Source organism: Pseudonaja textilis, chromosome 1, assembly GCF_049901715.1.
Source record: "Pseudonaja textilis isolate UNSWEBS1 chromosome 1, rPseTex1.2, whole genome shotgun sequence".
In the NCBI taxonomy this organism is placed as follows: domain Eukaryota; kingdom Metazoa; phylum Chordata; class Lepidosauria; order Squamata; family Elapidae; genus Pseudonaja; species Pseudonaja textilis.
In genome coordinates, this window is record NC_141990.1 from 94,107,280 (window position 1) to 94,121,197 (window position 13,918).

General features: G+C 37.4%; 1 protein-coding gene across 1 annotated transcript; it reads left to right on the forward strand.

Annotated features, from left to right (window-relative positions):
• The first annotated feature begins 1,990 nt into the window (after nucleotides 1–1,990).
• Nucleotides 1,991–13,478, forward strand: SERINC1 (serine incorporator 1). Its single transcript, XM_026705445.2, has 10 exons — nucleotides 1,991–2,316; nucleotides 4,897–5,058; nucleotides 5,605–5,765; nucleotides 7,741–7,820; nucleotides 8,227–8,364; nucleotides 9,391–9,560; nucleotides 9,666–9,756; nucleotides 10,261–10,402; nucleotides 10,500–10,730; nucleotides 11,186–13,478. The coding sequence occupies exons 1-10, from the start codon at nucleotides 2,278–2,280 to the stop codon at nucleotides 11,322–11,324; spliced, it is 1,353 nt and encodes a 450-aa protein (XP_026561230.1). The 5' UTR covers nucleotides 1,991–2,277; the 3' UTR covers nucleotides 11,325–13,478.
• The last annotated feature ends 440 nt before the right edge of the window (nucleotides 13,479–13,918 follow it).

Here is a 13,918-nt window from a genome sequence, read left to right on the forward strand (position 1 = left end):
GTATCCAGGCTGTTGCCTTAGAATCTTCATTTTACAAAAGAAACAAAGCAAGGTAAGGTTGTTATCATGGAAGTGATTCTAGTGTTGATAATGCTGACAATCACCTTTACTGTGTTAAAAAAAATGGTTTCAACGTGAATAGTATTTATATCAATAGGGAACTATGCCCACACAACTGAATCCTAGTTGTTAGTAGAAATACTGAGGTCAAATGTCTTTTGAAATTGATACTTTGAATGAGAAAAAAAAATCATTGAAAGGAAAGTTTATTTCTTGTCCAATACTGACCTCTGGGTAGAAGGGCAGAACTGCATTTTCTTAAGTAGAGAACCATAGATCATTACATTTTATACTGTTTCATAAAATTTATTAACCAGAAAAAGTGCTACCAAGTCCTGATGTTTGGTACTCTAAAGAATTTTGGGATTGCCTTCTTAAGGACAGGCAGAACTAGTAGGAAGAATTAAATCTGAAAGTAAGAATTGTTATGTTAACATAATCATGAGGCACATTTAAGAGTTCATGGATATAGTCTGTTTGTCAACCTATGTTGTGGTCTAGGAGCAGAGTGCTTTGTTAGCCATTTTGAGTACCATTTCTAACCGTGTGTGTGTGTGTGTGTGTGTGTGTGTGTGTGTGTGTATGTGTGTATGTATATATATATATATATATATTTTCTGAGGTTCTCGCGGGTATTTGTATGTGGATCTTTGGTTGTTCGGGTTTTCTCCCGCGTAAGATTCGAAGTATCTAGGCAACGTTTCGATGAAGTCTCATTCATCATCTTCAGGCTTCTGTCTTCGGCTCTTGCTTCTCAGAGTGATGTGAGATTGCAGCAAGATCACAGCTCACCAACTCAAATCCCCCAGCAACTAAGACTAACCTGAGCACAACCAAGCCCCCACCTGAACAGAACACGCCTCCAACCAATCAGAACACGGCCAACCCCCCAACCAATCAGAACACAGCCAAACCCCCTACCAATGAGAACACACCCCCACCCAATCAGAACACAGCCAAGCCCCCACCCAATCAAGTCCCACCCCCACTAGCAGTTAAAAGGAAGAAGCAGCTGCAATCTCACATCACTCTGAGAAGCAAGAGCCTCAGAACCTCAGAAAACAAATATATATATTTATATATATTTGTTTTCTGAGGTTCTCAGGGTATTTGTATGTGGATACACACACATATATACATATATACACACATACATATACATACGCATACACATACACATACATTATGTATGTGTATTATGAATCTCATCTGCCATCATCAGGCTTCTGAAGAAGCCTGATGATGCCTGATGATACAGAAGCCTGATGATGGCAGATGAGATTCTGCTGAAACGTCGCTACAACTTTATGACGTGGGAAAATACCCGAACAAACCGAATGCCATATATATATATATATATATATATATATATATATATATATATATATATATATATATATATATGTATGCGTGTGTGTATATATATATGTATGTATATATATAATTTCACTGCCATTGCAATAAATCTAGTTCTTTTTCACACTTCCTCTTTCCAGTAAACAGCAACCTATACTTGTGCTGGGAAAGAGTGAGTAATATAAGTTTTATTTTTAATCAGATGTTCTTTGGGCAACTAAAATGTAAAATCAAACGTACATTACCAATTTCCGATGGTAATGTAGTTCTTATCTATATGCGATTTGGGAAGTAACTGCATAGCCTGCCCTTATCCTGTCGGGCAAGCTATCACAGTATTTCCGATCATCCTCGGGGCAGAGAATAAAAGGTCTCGCACAAAGCTCCTTCGATTTGCAAGCAACGGATGAACGCCCAGACATTTCTATCAAGCATCTCGTACTCTCAATGCGAGGGTTTTCAACTGCGTTTGCCTTTCATGTCTTGCATTGCCTTAAGGATATTGTCGCTTTTTGCTTTTATCAGAGACAGGCTGTGGTTGCTATAGTGCTGTATTTCTGCATCGTTTTTTCCTACTTCTTCCGGGAAGGAGTGATGGTGCGGCAAAGGGCGGGTTGGGGTGGTGGGGCTGGGACCCGGTTAACAAGAACCCGGAAGATCAGCGCCTCTCTCTCAATCCAGACATTGACTCTGTGCCCGAAGAGGCGGCGACAGGGCGTTTCTTTCTCCGTCGACCTGGAAATGACGCTCAGCCGCGATCGCTGTTGCTAGCTAGGAAGACGGGCTGAAGAGTAAACAAGTCCTAGCTGATCCGTCTCGCCGTCTCCATCTTTGAAGGGCCTACGCACAGCGAGGAGCAAGATGGGGGCGGTTCTGGGCTTGTGTTCCTTGTCCAGCTGGGTAAGGAGGTGCTGGGTTATAGCCCCCGCTTCTCTTTCCCGGGGCCGGTAGGTCTCGGGGCGTGGGCGGTGGCGGCGACGGGCAAGCGGGCTCTCTGGAGGCGCAGCCGCACTGCAGGGCTGGATTCTGTCTGCCCCTCTCCCTTCCCCCTAATTGTCGGGTAGCCTCTCTTCTTTGTTAAAATAGGACAAGTTCTTTTGCCATTTCTTCGTTATTGGATTTATCTCATTTGGGGGGCATTCCATCTCTGTCGAGTTAGAACTTAATAGCGTTCTTCATGCCTGGCTAATGTCATAATAAAAGTCTAGTAATGGAAAAGGTGGACGAAGTCGGATTCTTCCTCCTCTGCAGTACCTTGACATTTCTTTCTGCCTGGCTTTGTTCCTTGCTTGCCCGTCCGCCCAAAATACCGATTTTTTTTTTAAAAAAACTTTCCTATTGATGTTGCTAGAGTGACGGGAGAAAAATCCCAAAAGACCTTTAAAAAACGCTCGTGCTAACTTTTTAGCTGCATTGTGTTAGAATAAATATTTACTTGTAGTGCTTGAGTGCAGTTAGTAGCAGGGCCTCTTTGGAATGGATTACCAAAAGTGTAAGGTATTTTATAATCCTTGAATCCGGTGTACAAACGTAGAGGTCGTTGAAATCGTTCCTGAGAGATGTACACAAGTCACACATCTTGTATAAGGTTTTTAAGAAAATGCTGTAGTCGGGATCTTCAAGATGCTTCCATTTTCTGTACCACTTCCATATCCATCAGAAGCCATTTAAAAGCAGTTATATGTTCCTCTTTTAATCTGCATTTAGAATGCAGAGAACAAGGAGTAAAAATCACTATAATCTTTGACTTCCTCAGCTCTTTCCATCACGAAAATCCTCATCCCTACATTTCACTAAAGAGAAATTGCTTGGATTTTCCATCCACTTATTTATTTCTGCATGCATTTGTTTGGTTATATACACAAACTGTGTATTTTTCCACAGAAATAAATGAAAATCCAGCAGTTTCTTGGAAGGGGAACTGAACAAGAAATTATGTCAGAGTCCCTTGGAAGATCTGAAGCTTGAAAGCTGGGAGGTGGGGTGAAGCCCCTGTTTCTGCAGAAAACAGATTACATACTAGCTCTACAGGGAGCAGCAATTTTTTAGAATTGTACTGTTGTGTTGAAGATATCACAGTTAAGCTTGGAATAAATTAATGCATCTCTGGCTCAAAAAGATCTAAAATTGTTTTTGAATTAATGTGAAGATTGTATATGGAAAGGCTTGTGGTCTATTAAAACTTGTATATCTTTTTGTGGTTTAGCAACATACTCTATTGTCAGGTTTGTGACAGGATTATTGTAGGCAGGACTTCTCCTTAGAAAAAGAAAAAAAAAGATCTTTCCTCTTCTCAGGATAAGCTTTGGCCATTTTCTACTCTTTGTTGATTGACATTTCAATGTGAGACATGGAATGACTTTGAAGGGGATATCCAGTTCAGTCCCAACTCTGTAGTAGTTTAAACATCCCATCATGATCACCCTAACACTGTATGTGCACGAAGGTTGGAATGAGAAGTTAAATCAATAACTTTTGACAAAGACTAACTATAGAGCTATCCATTTATATCTTAAAGCTAAATAACTATAGACAATTTGTGGTATTGGGAGAGGGAAAATATAAAGCATAACCTAGGACAGTAATTGTTGCTTAAACTGTGTTGTAATATATTCTTGTTTTCTGAAGTTAAGATAAAAGGGTCAGATTACGAAATTTAATAGAATGTTCCTTCATTTTTTCCCCATATCTGGAAAATTGCTTGTGTAAGGATACAATTAGGATTATTTTAGTTGAATTTAGATTTAAGACAAAATCAACATTACCAAGGCTTCCTAAGGACTTTTCCTCCAAAGCTCTCTTTTCAGCATGTAAAATTTGTAATTCAGATTATTTCTTTCAAACCCAGCATAAAATATACATATCTTTAATATTTATTTTACAGTCCACTCTGAGCAATCTATAATTCCCCTCTTTATGACTCCAATTTAAACAAAAAGGAACTTAAGTTGAAGCAATCCAACAATTCACTGCATGAAAATGGCACTTGCTCTGTAGTTGAGATTCTGCTTTTTGTTGACTGTGGTGGGTACTTCTGGTGAGAGAATTTTAAAGAGCTTTTTGTGTGTACTCCATTCCCCATGAACTGGCAGACATGGAAACACATAAGAGCTGATATTGCAACATCAATGCTGCTGTTTCTTGCTTGTGACTTAATGTTCAGAGCCCAATAAACACCTGCTCAAATTTCACATTTCTAGCACATAAACATAGTTCCTCTAGGAACAAATTGAAATATCTTAGAATAATTGCACAATCGGGTACCTATCAGATATATTGGACCACAACTCCTATAACTCTCAGCTACCATATTGTGAAGCACATCCAGATAGCCATAGGTGGGAAAGACTGATTTAGGATTGCTGGTCACAAATTATAGTTAATTATTTTCAAACATTGTAAAATCAATGAAGCAAAGTAGGTGATCAGGGATCTTTGATTGTATTGCTACTTGTCTTCTTCCTTTTTTTCTTTTATCAGATACCATGTTTGTGTGGTAGTGCTCCCTGCCTGCTGTGTCGATGTTGTCCCAGTGGAAATAACTCCACAATAACAAGATTGATATATGCATTCTTTTTGCTTCTTGGGGTGAGCGTTGCATGTGTGATGTTAATACCAGGAATGGAAGAACAACTGAAGAAGGTCAGTTCATTATTGAGATGAGTATGCTAAAATTATTTTGGTATAAACCCTGGTGTCTTGCATCTATCTCTTGTAAAGAATTCTTGCTCTAAGTAGTATGGTCTGTTATTGATCAAACCTGAGCCATTATCTGTAGTAGTATAATAAAGGCTGTAATGCTTGCATTATATTTAGGAGAAGAAAGCTTATGTTTAGAGTGATAAAAAGGCAGTCCAGAAAGCTCAAGCTGAACAGGAAATCTTAAAATGGGAAAGACGTAGTATCACAGCCCTGCCAAAGCAAGTACTCAATTCCTGGAAATGTCTTGATTTTCAAAGCCTGATTGCAAATGTGTTTTTATACGTGGCTTTTGAAAACAGAACAGATATTCATTTGATGTACAGTTTTAATATTATAAAATATGTGGAATGAATCTATTCATGTGGAAGATCTCCAGTTTCTTTAGAGCAAACACATGAAACAGCCACTAAGACTTCCTTATTACAAAGCACACATTTTGAATTCTGCATGAATTCATTTTAATACTTTGTATGCTTTTTGTTACAGATTCCTGGGTTCTGTGACGGCCAGGTGAATTGTGATGTTCTAGTAGGGTATAAAGCGGTATATCGTGTATGCTTTGGGATGGCCATGTTCTTCCTCTTGTTTTCCCTATTGATGATCAAGGTAAAGAGCAGCAGTGATCCAAGGGCAACTGTCCACAATGGGTAAGAAAGAAATGATGGCTTGTCTGATTTGTACTTGTGTTTCTGTGTATGTTGGTGCTTTCCAAGTATGTTAGACTGCACATTCTAGAGTCATGCCGGTTGGAAATTTTGAGAATTGCAGGCCCAATTGTATGAGGTTGGACAAAGCTGCTATGTCACAACTTGACACATATAGTCATAAATTTAAAACAATTAGAGGTTACAATATGTTCCTACAATAATGATCCAACATAAATTTGATAGAAACAAAACACTTCCAACAGTGTTAATCCTTTTGGTCTATGAATTCAATGAATAAAATGGTCAAATGAAATGCCTTGTTAATTATGTTACTACTCTGTAATGGATTCTTTTTTAAAATCTGCCTGAAAAAACTAGAACTCAACAATTATGTAATTTTCAAAATACAGAAAAGAAAACTTATGTTTTCACTTACTGAATTATGATTACTCATTATGACTGCATGAATGCGGAGATCATTGAATGTTTCTGTAAATTTAAACTCTTGAGACAAAGGAAAGGGATTGCTATCAGTCTATACCAGGATAAGCAATTTTCTAGCCCAGGCAAATCCCTGGAACCTAAAGCAAAAAAAAATATATGAGGGAAATGCATGAGTAATAGCAATAGGAATCCTTCAATTCCCAATTTTAAAATGTTTGAAAAGAGACCAAAATCATACCATTTAAATTTGCTAGTACAATTCTCAGATTATAGGAACTAAATAAAAATGGATATGACAAAACAGAACATTCTTGTATGTCTTTCCCTGTCCCCTCAACTAAAAAATAAGCTTTTAGTAATTTCAGTAGATGACTGGTAAGCTTTCTCTGGTCCATCAAAGATACACCTGCCACCCAGAAAGGGCAGCTTACTCTGCTCTACACCATCATTGTTTCGCATGCATCTGTTCATCTGACTGTCATGGGGACCAGAGGTGGTATTCAGCAGTTTTGACCAGTTCTGGAGAACCAGTAGTGGAAATTTTGAATACTTCGGAGAACCGGCAAATACTACCTCTGACTGGTCCCGCCCCCATCTATTTTCTTCCTCCCGAGTCCCAGCTGATTGGCTGGGTCTTTTTTTGTTGCCCTACACAGGAGAATGGAGCTGGAAAGGTTAGTGGGGTGGGGAGGGAATGGGATTTTGTAGTAACCTTCCCCTGCCTCGCCCACCAAGCCACACCACGCCCACCAAGCCATGCCCACAGAACCGGTAGTAAAAAGTTTTTGGATCCCAACACTGATGGGGACAGTAAGACCAAGCCACTTAGTCTGAACATAAATGGTAATTCTTGTGTTGTCACAGCACTGAGTGCTTGTTTCCAATTACCAGCCAAATCTTTAGTACTGGGCACAGCTTAACTGTAGCATTCAAAGTAGCCCACCCTTGGTCGTATATATTGGATCAGTCACTCTTTCTTTCAGTCTAACCCAAAACAGGGTGGCTGGATGGCGGTTGCAGGAAAAATTAGATGAGGGAAGACAATGTATACCACCTTGATATACTTTATAAAAGTCAGGATAAATCTAATAAGAAGAGTATGTTTTACATTATATATCCTGTACGTTGTAGATGTAAGATGTTTTCTCTAGGGCTATGATTGTGTAGATAAGTTTCTTTTATAGAAAAACCACAGTTGTGATTTTTCCTTACCATGACTCTGTAGCTATTGAAGCCATTGATAAGCCGGGGAATAGCATATTATATCTTTATATTTGGGAAATTCTGTGCTGGAGCTGAACTGCTCAGAGGACTACATTATAAAAGTTAGATTTTATTCACTCCACTGCTGTCTACTGGATTTACATGTGGTTGCTTATAGTCTTATAACATTTTCTACCCTGTATAAGTAATGTTGCTGCTGTTGTATCAAATATAATGGAATTGATAACCTAAAATATTTCTTGAATATTATGCATTTAAAAATGTCAAGTATTACTGTCACTTAGATTGGATATGGTGATTCTTTCAGATTCTGGTTTTTCAAGTTTATCATAGCAGTTTCAATTACAGTGGGAGCATTTTTTATTCCAGAAGGGCCTTTTACAACTGGTAAGGATGCATGAAAATCTTTAATCTTTATGCAAAAGTAATTTTCTGTGGCTTTTTTAGATATAGAAACCTTATTTGATCAATTTTCTGTTATGAACTGTTTTGTTGATGGATGAATGAATGGACCCCTATTCATTCCTAATTAAGTTACTTAAAAACATTCGTAACTGTTTTTAAAATATGTCTCCTGCTATCTTGGTCTCTCTCTTTTCCCTCTCCCTTCTGTTTCATTTTGTGTTTTCCCTAAGGCCCATGAAGGGTATACTTAACTATTTCTTAGCTTCTTAAGTCTACAGAAAAGTACATTGATTGCTCTAAATTAGACAGTAATTGCTCTGAATTAGACTGATAATGTTTTGATTCTAATAATTCTAATGTAAAATTAATATTTTATTATTTTTCTTAGTATGGTTTTATGTAGGTATGGCTGGAGCCTTCTGCTTCATTCTTATTCAGCTGGTTTTACTTATTGATTTTGCCCACTCTTGGAATGAATCGTGGGTTGAGAAAATGGAGGAAGGAAACTCAAGATGCTGGTATGCAGGTACGGCACAATTTGTTCTTAAATATGACAGAATTGGTTGGTTTCTTAAAACTGAAATGTATGAGGTCGTAATCTTAGTTTTAGGAGTTATGAGCTCGAAAAAGTGTGAGGGGGTCTTCGGTGCTCTCTGAGAGCTTGCTTGTTTTCTTGCAGAAGTTTCATTACTCTAACTTGATACAACCCTAACTTGGTAATTCACAACCCTAGCTAGGTAACATCATCAGTGCTAATAAAGCTGTTATAGGAGTGCTGTTTGCTGTCAGTCTATATTCTGGTGTCTTGCCTGTCCGTTTGGGTGGGGGCGGTCTTAAAGATTCTATGGTTGGGCTGTTTACTGATGGCTCTTTGGCTCTTTATTGATTGGGGTACTGCTTACTTGATTGTTAGTCCAAGCTACAAATATTCTCCTTTACTGGTCAGAAAAGTGGGTGCTCTTGTTTGGTTTTGTTCCTTTGGGTCTGGACATATTCCTGCAGTTTTCTTGGTAAAATGTCAGAAGTGCTTTGCCCTTTTCTGCTTCCTAGGGATGAAAGCGTTAACTGGCCCAAGGTATCTCAGCTAGATTTGTGCCTAAGGTTAGACCAGAAATCAAAATCTCCTGGTTTCTAACCTTGGCCCCCTACCCCACACTGACTCTACTGTTGTATCCTAGTTTTTTGCAAAATAATAATATCTACACCAGCCCAAAATAAGGATTTTGCATTTTTCACAAGCCTCATGATACCTGATACAGGAAAATTGTGGGAATGTGTTTTAACCCTAAATAGTATAAGAGATTTCCTCCCATGTACCAGTTGCCCTGTATGAATTTTCTCATCCTGCAAATTTTATGAAAGGCCATTTGCTGTATTATATTTAAATTTCCCAACCATTATGAGAAAAATGTGAAAACATCAGATTTTCTTGGGAATTCCTCAGTTACAATAGTAGTGTAGTTTCTCTTAAAAAAAAAAGTAGCCCAATAATAAATTTCTTAGGGATGCTAATACAATCTGAATCTCTTTTTGTTCTTTTTTTAAAAAACAGCATTGCTGTCTGCCACAGCTCTAAATTATCTCCTGTCTCTGGTGGCAGTTGTCTTATTTTATATCTACTATACTCGTCCAGATGGCTGTTCTGAAAATAAGGCCTTTATCAGTGTCAATATGATGCTGTGTATTGGAGCATCTGTAATGTCAATTTTACCCAAAATACAGGTATGGGTTTGTTTGTTTTTTTACAAATACTTGGAAAATGTTTGAATATTTGTTTAAGCAATCTTTTTCCAAAGTCCTAATTGGTCTCTTTCACTCTGTACATAGGAATCACAACCAAGATCTGGCTTGTTGCAATCATCTGTGATAACAGTTTATACAATGTACCTTACTTGGGCAGCAATGACCAATGAGCCAGGTAAGAAGACTAAACAATTTGGTAAACATATTCTCTATACAGTTTTGGAATAAAATGAGCAGAGCCTTTTTGTTTATTGCTTTTAAGGTATTACTTGAGGTATTATCCATGTTTATGAGCGGTTGGCCTTAGACAGATTTCATAGCAGAGGTTAATTTATTTGGCACATCATAGCAACAGCAATATCACTTAGACTTATATAGTGCTTTACAGTGCTTTCTTTGAGTGGTATACAAATGTCAGCATATTGCTCCCAACAATCTCTTTTACCCCATTTTACCAACTAGGAAGGATGGAAGCCTGAGTCAACCTTGAGCTGATCAGGATCAAATTCCTGGCTTTGGGCAATATTAGCCTGCAATACTGCAGTATAACCACTGCGCCACCACAGCTCATTATTCACTTATTCTCCTAATGTAAATCTACATATTATGCATCTTTAGAAGGATGTTTATAAACATGACTCTATATTGCTAAGAATGTCAATTTCTTGTATTCATCTAGATAGACAGTGCAATCCAAGTTTGCTGAACATAATTGGATATAATACCACAACCCCTCCTAGCAAGGGTCAGCTGGTACATTGGTGGGATGCCCAAGGAATTGTGGGGCTCATCCTGTTCTTACTGTGTGTTCTGTATTCAAGGTTAGTGAAACTTTCAGAAAACTTCCACAAAGTTCACTATTAAACCCTACATTAGCTGGGTACTTAGTAACTACCCCCCTTTTTTTTCCATTTGCAGTATCCGAACATCTAATAACAGTCAAGTAAACAAACTTACACTGACTAGTGATGAGACAACACTGATAGAAGATGGACTTCCTCGGAGTGAAGGCTCCCTAGATGATGGAGATGATTTACACCGTGCTGTTGACAATGAGAAAGACGGAGTTACTTACAGCTATTCTTTCTTTCACTTCATGCTTTTCCTTGCTTCTCTATATATCATGATGACATTAACTAATTGGTACAGGTAAGTCGCTTTATAGAAAATTGGGGAAAGATAACATTTTTTTGTGCCACATGCCTTTTTGGAGGGGCATATCCCCACTACTCTTGTTTTTGAAAGTGCTTTTCATTTATGAAATGAGGCGGCAGATGAAGTATTGGACTTCAGAATTGGATTCAGAACCATCATATAGAATAGGCAGAGATCTTTTGTTTTGTGCATCCTATTCTAGCTTGTCCTCTTTCCATTTTGTCTGCTGCCCACCCTCACCCCAATCTCTCTGAAAATCAGAGAACCTTGTGTAGCGTGTTGGGGAGTGAATAAAGTGGAAATGGATTGATCCCCGACAAGTGATGGAGGGATCAATTACAAGTGATTACAAGTGATCTGTAAACTGCGTGAATTCTGTTAAGAAAACTGATTTCCTTGTTTGCACAAGTGAATCTAAAAAACTGTTTCTGGATGTTTTTTTTTTCCAGTCCTGACCCTTCCTCTGCACAAATGACCAGTAAATGGCCCTCTGTCTGGGTGAAGATTTCTTCCAGCTGGATTGGTATCATTCTGTATGTGTGGACTCTGGTGGCTCCACTTGTTTTAACAAATCGTGAATTTGACTAAGCTAAGCATCTTTTCTTTTTGAAGGCTTTTATTGTTTAGTTGCTTATTTGATGCTAATGCTATTCTGTACTAAGAAATAATTGTAAATATGTGTTTGTGTACTTAATACTAGTGTAGGTTATCCTGTCTTTATTATGCATGACTAATTTTAAATCAGGTTATCATTACCATGACTGTTTTCCTACTTGAGCTTGATTATGATTGCTGCTAGATTCAGGGCCAAACTAGAAATGTCAGCAGCAGTTCCACAGGCTTTATTCCACTAAATGCAAGTGAGAAACAAAATAAGAAGATTGCTGCTTTCCTCCAGCATATTGTTGCATATTCTGTTAGCAGTAGTTAAGGTGTTTGTGAAGCAACTTGCACTTATTTGGAGTAATTATGTAATGAGCCGCCAAAGTGCGATAGGGAGCACATGCAAAATCAAAGTATTTTACTTGTTACTTGCAAGAGCAAATAGCAAGTACAGCAAGTAGCAGCTGTAGTGTTTTAATTAAAAAATCTGTTTGAGAAGTGATGTACCTGACCTGTAAAAGCAAATGGATGTGTGGGATTCACCCGCTTGCCATTTATTTCTTCCTTTGCACCTTTACTTATAGAATAGTTGATATTTGATATTTGAATATGACTAAGATGCAGAATACAAGGGGAGTATCTAAAAGATTCTAAACTTGTAGCAGAAGCATTTAATTTTCTCATCTATGTGTTTGTTTTTAAAATGGGAATGCATACTGATTCCATGTGAGATTTATTATTTTTAAACACGGTGAGGGGTAATAGTTTCATCTGTATTCGCAATTTTCTCATCTATATGAGGACTCTTAAGGGAGAAAATTAGGAGTAGGAAAGAAATAAGAGGGGATCAGACCTAGTTTAGAGTCACCTACAATATTGCTAGGATATTTAGTGTTCTTTGCCTTCTTGACTGAATGAATAAAGGGAGGATTGGAAGTTAGTAATCAGTTTACATTTATTATCTTAAAATAGCTGAAGTAGCCAGTTTAAAGGCATTAATTTGTTGGATGATCCTTTCCTTTCCTTTGAAACTGTTGTGCAAAGAGGGATTAACTTCTGTTTTACAGGGAAAAGAACAAAAGGAAGGATAACCAATAGATTAATTGCATTTTTAACTCAGAAGCTATTTTCACTGAAGTTATTCCTTTTATACCTTCTGCACTATAGCCATTCTATTTAGGACTTGATATAGTTGTCACACAAGCATCTAAGAAACTAATTTTTGCTTCTTGTTGAAGGAGTGTGTTTCTCTGCAAACTTTAGTTTAACTACAGAGCTTATTTTAAAAGAATCTGAAATATTCATAGTTTTACTTAAAATGGATGGAAAAACTTGAATTTTCTAGCCATGAAAAGTTGTTGCATTTTTGTACACATTGTCTTTGGAGTGCTGTGTCAATTATATTAGCAATGCATGTCATTGAAGTTATTTTTGAATCCACCGGGTTTAAAAAATACTTTTAAGTATTTAAAGGTATTATTAGGCTGCTGGAAAGCAATTCAAACTGAGATCTAAGGCTCTCAAGTCTTTCATTGCTAGTAGCTAACAATATAGGAAATGCTGATAAAATATTAAAAATAGGACAAAACAGGTAGGAACACTAATCTTTTTGGCTTAGTGATCATTAGATTACAAGTAAGAATGACTCCTTTTAATAGCAGTTCGCTGAATGTATTGGCGGATATTAATATCTTTAAAAAGCGTTTGCATTAAGCAGCTGTGATTTACAATGATGCCATTTTTTGGTTTTTTTGCATAGGACATTGAAGAACTTTTTAAAGTATTTTTATGTCATCTACCAGTCCCATTGGGTGCAGTGCAGGCAATATTTTAAGTGCAAAATCTTAGAACTATATACTTAGAAGCTATTGATCCTGCTGTGCGAAATAGTTTGAAATACTCAGCTTCTGGTTTTTGTTTGTTTGAAGTGTAAATACATTACCCATTGCTCCCAATGTCAGATTTCTTCAGCTCAATTTCAACTGCAGGTATCTTCTCGAAATTCCTGAGCATTTGTAATTGTTTAAATTTATTCATTGTAATACACAGGCTGATGCTGATCTTAAATGCAATTACTGCTTAGTCATTTTGAGTGTGTATGCTGTAGCTATAAATAAAACATTCATACTGGCTATTTAATCTCGATACCACTTTTAATGTGAACTTTTCAGATTACTTAAGTGTAAATGTAAGCACCATGGTAGAAAAGGCTCTCTTCCTGGGCTTCATTTTGCTTCGGCTGGATCTCACAGGACGGGTAAACACTAGTGGGGAGAGATGGCCCCAACCCATAGAAAGGCTTTATCCATAGATAGGTATCCATTAGCACCTTGAATTGCACCTAGAAGTATATGTTGGATAGGATACTTTAAAATAATATAATACAACATACCTACTTTTTACACCTCAAAGTCTCCCTTGGAAATGAAAATTTAAGTGTGCATCATTAACATATACATTAGTTTTTAAGATCACATTGCAGGTGCAATGCTATAATAGATCTACTCACAATCTTCCCAAAGAGTTTGACAATGTTACTTGAGCTTTTATTAAAAGGTGGAAATTCATTCTCACTGGAA

What these genes read in the sequence shown, in the direction of transcription:
- SERINC1 (XM_026705445.2), top strand. Translation starts at nt 2,278, where the DNA reads ATGGGGGCGGTTCTGGGCTTGTGTTCCTTGTCCAGCTGG. An exon ending in TGTGTTCCTTGTCCAGCTGG is followed by an intron (nt 2,317 to 4,896) that starts GTAAGGAGGTGC and finishes TTCTTTTATCAG; the next exon opens with ATACCATGTTTGTGTGGTAG. An exon ending in AGAAGGGCCTTTTACAACTG is followed by an intron (nt 7,821 to 8,226) that starts GTAAGGATGCAT and finishes TATTTTTCTTAG; the next exon opens with TATGGTTTTATGTAGGTATG.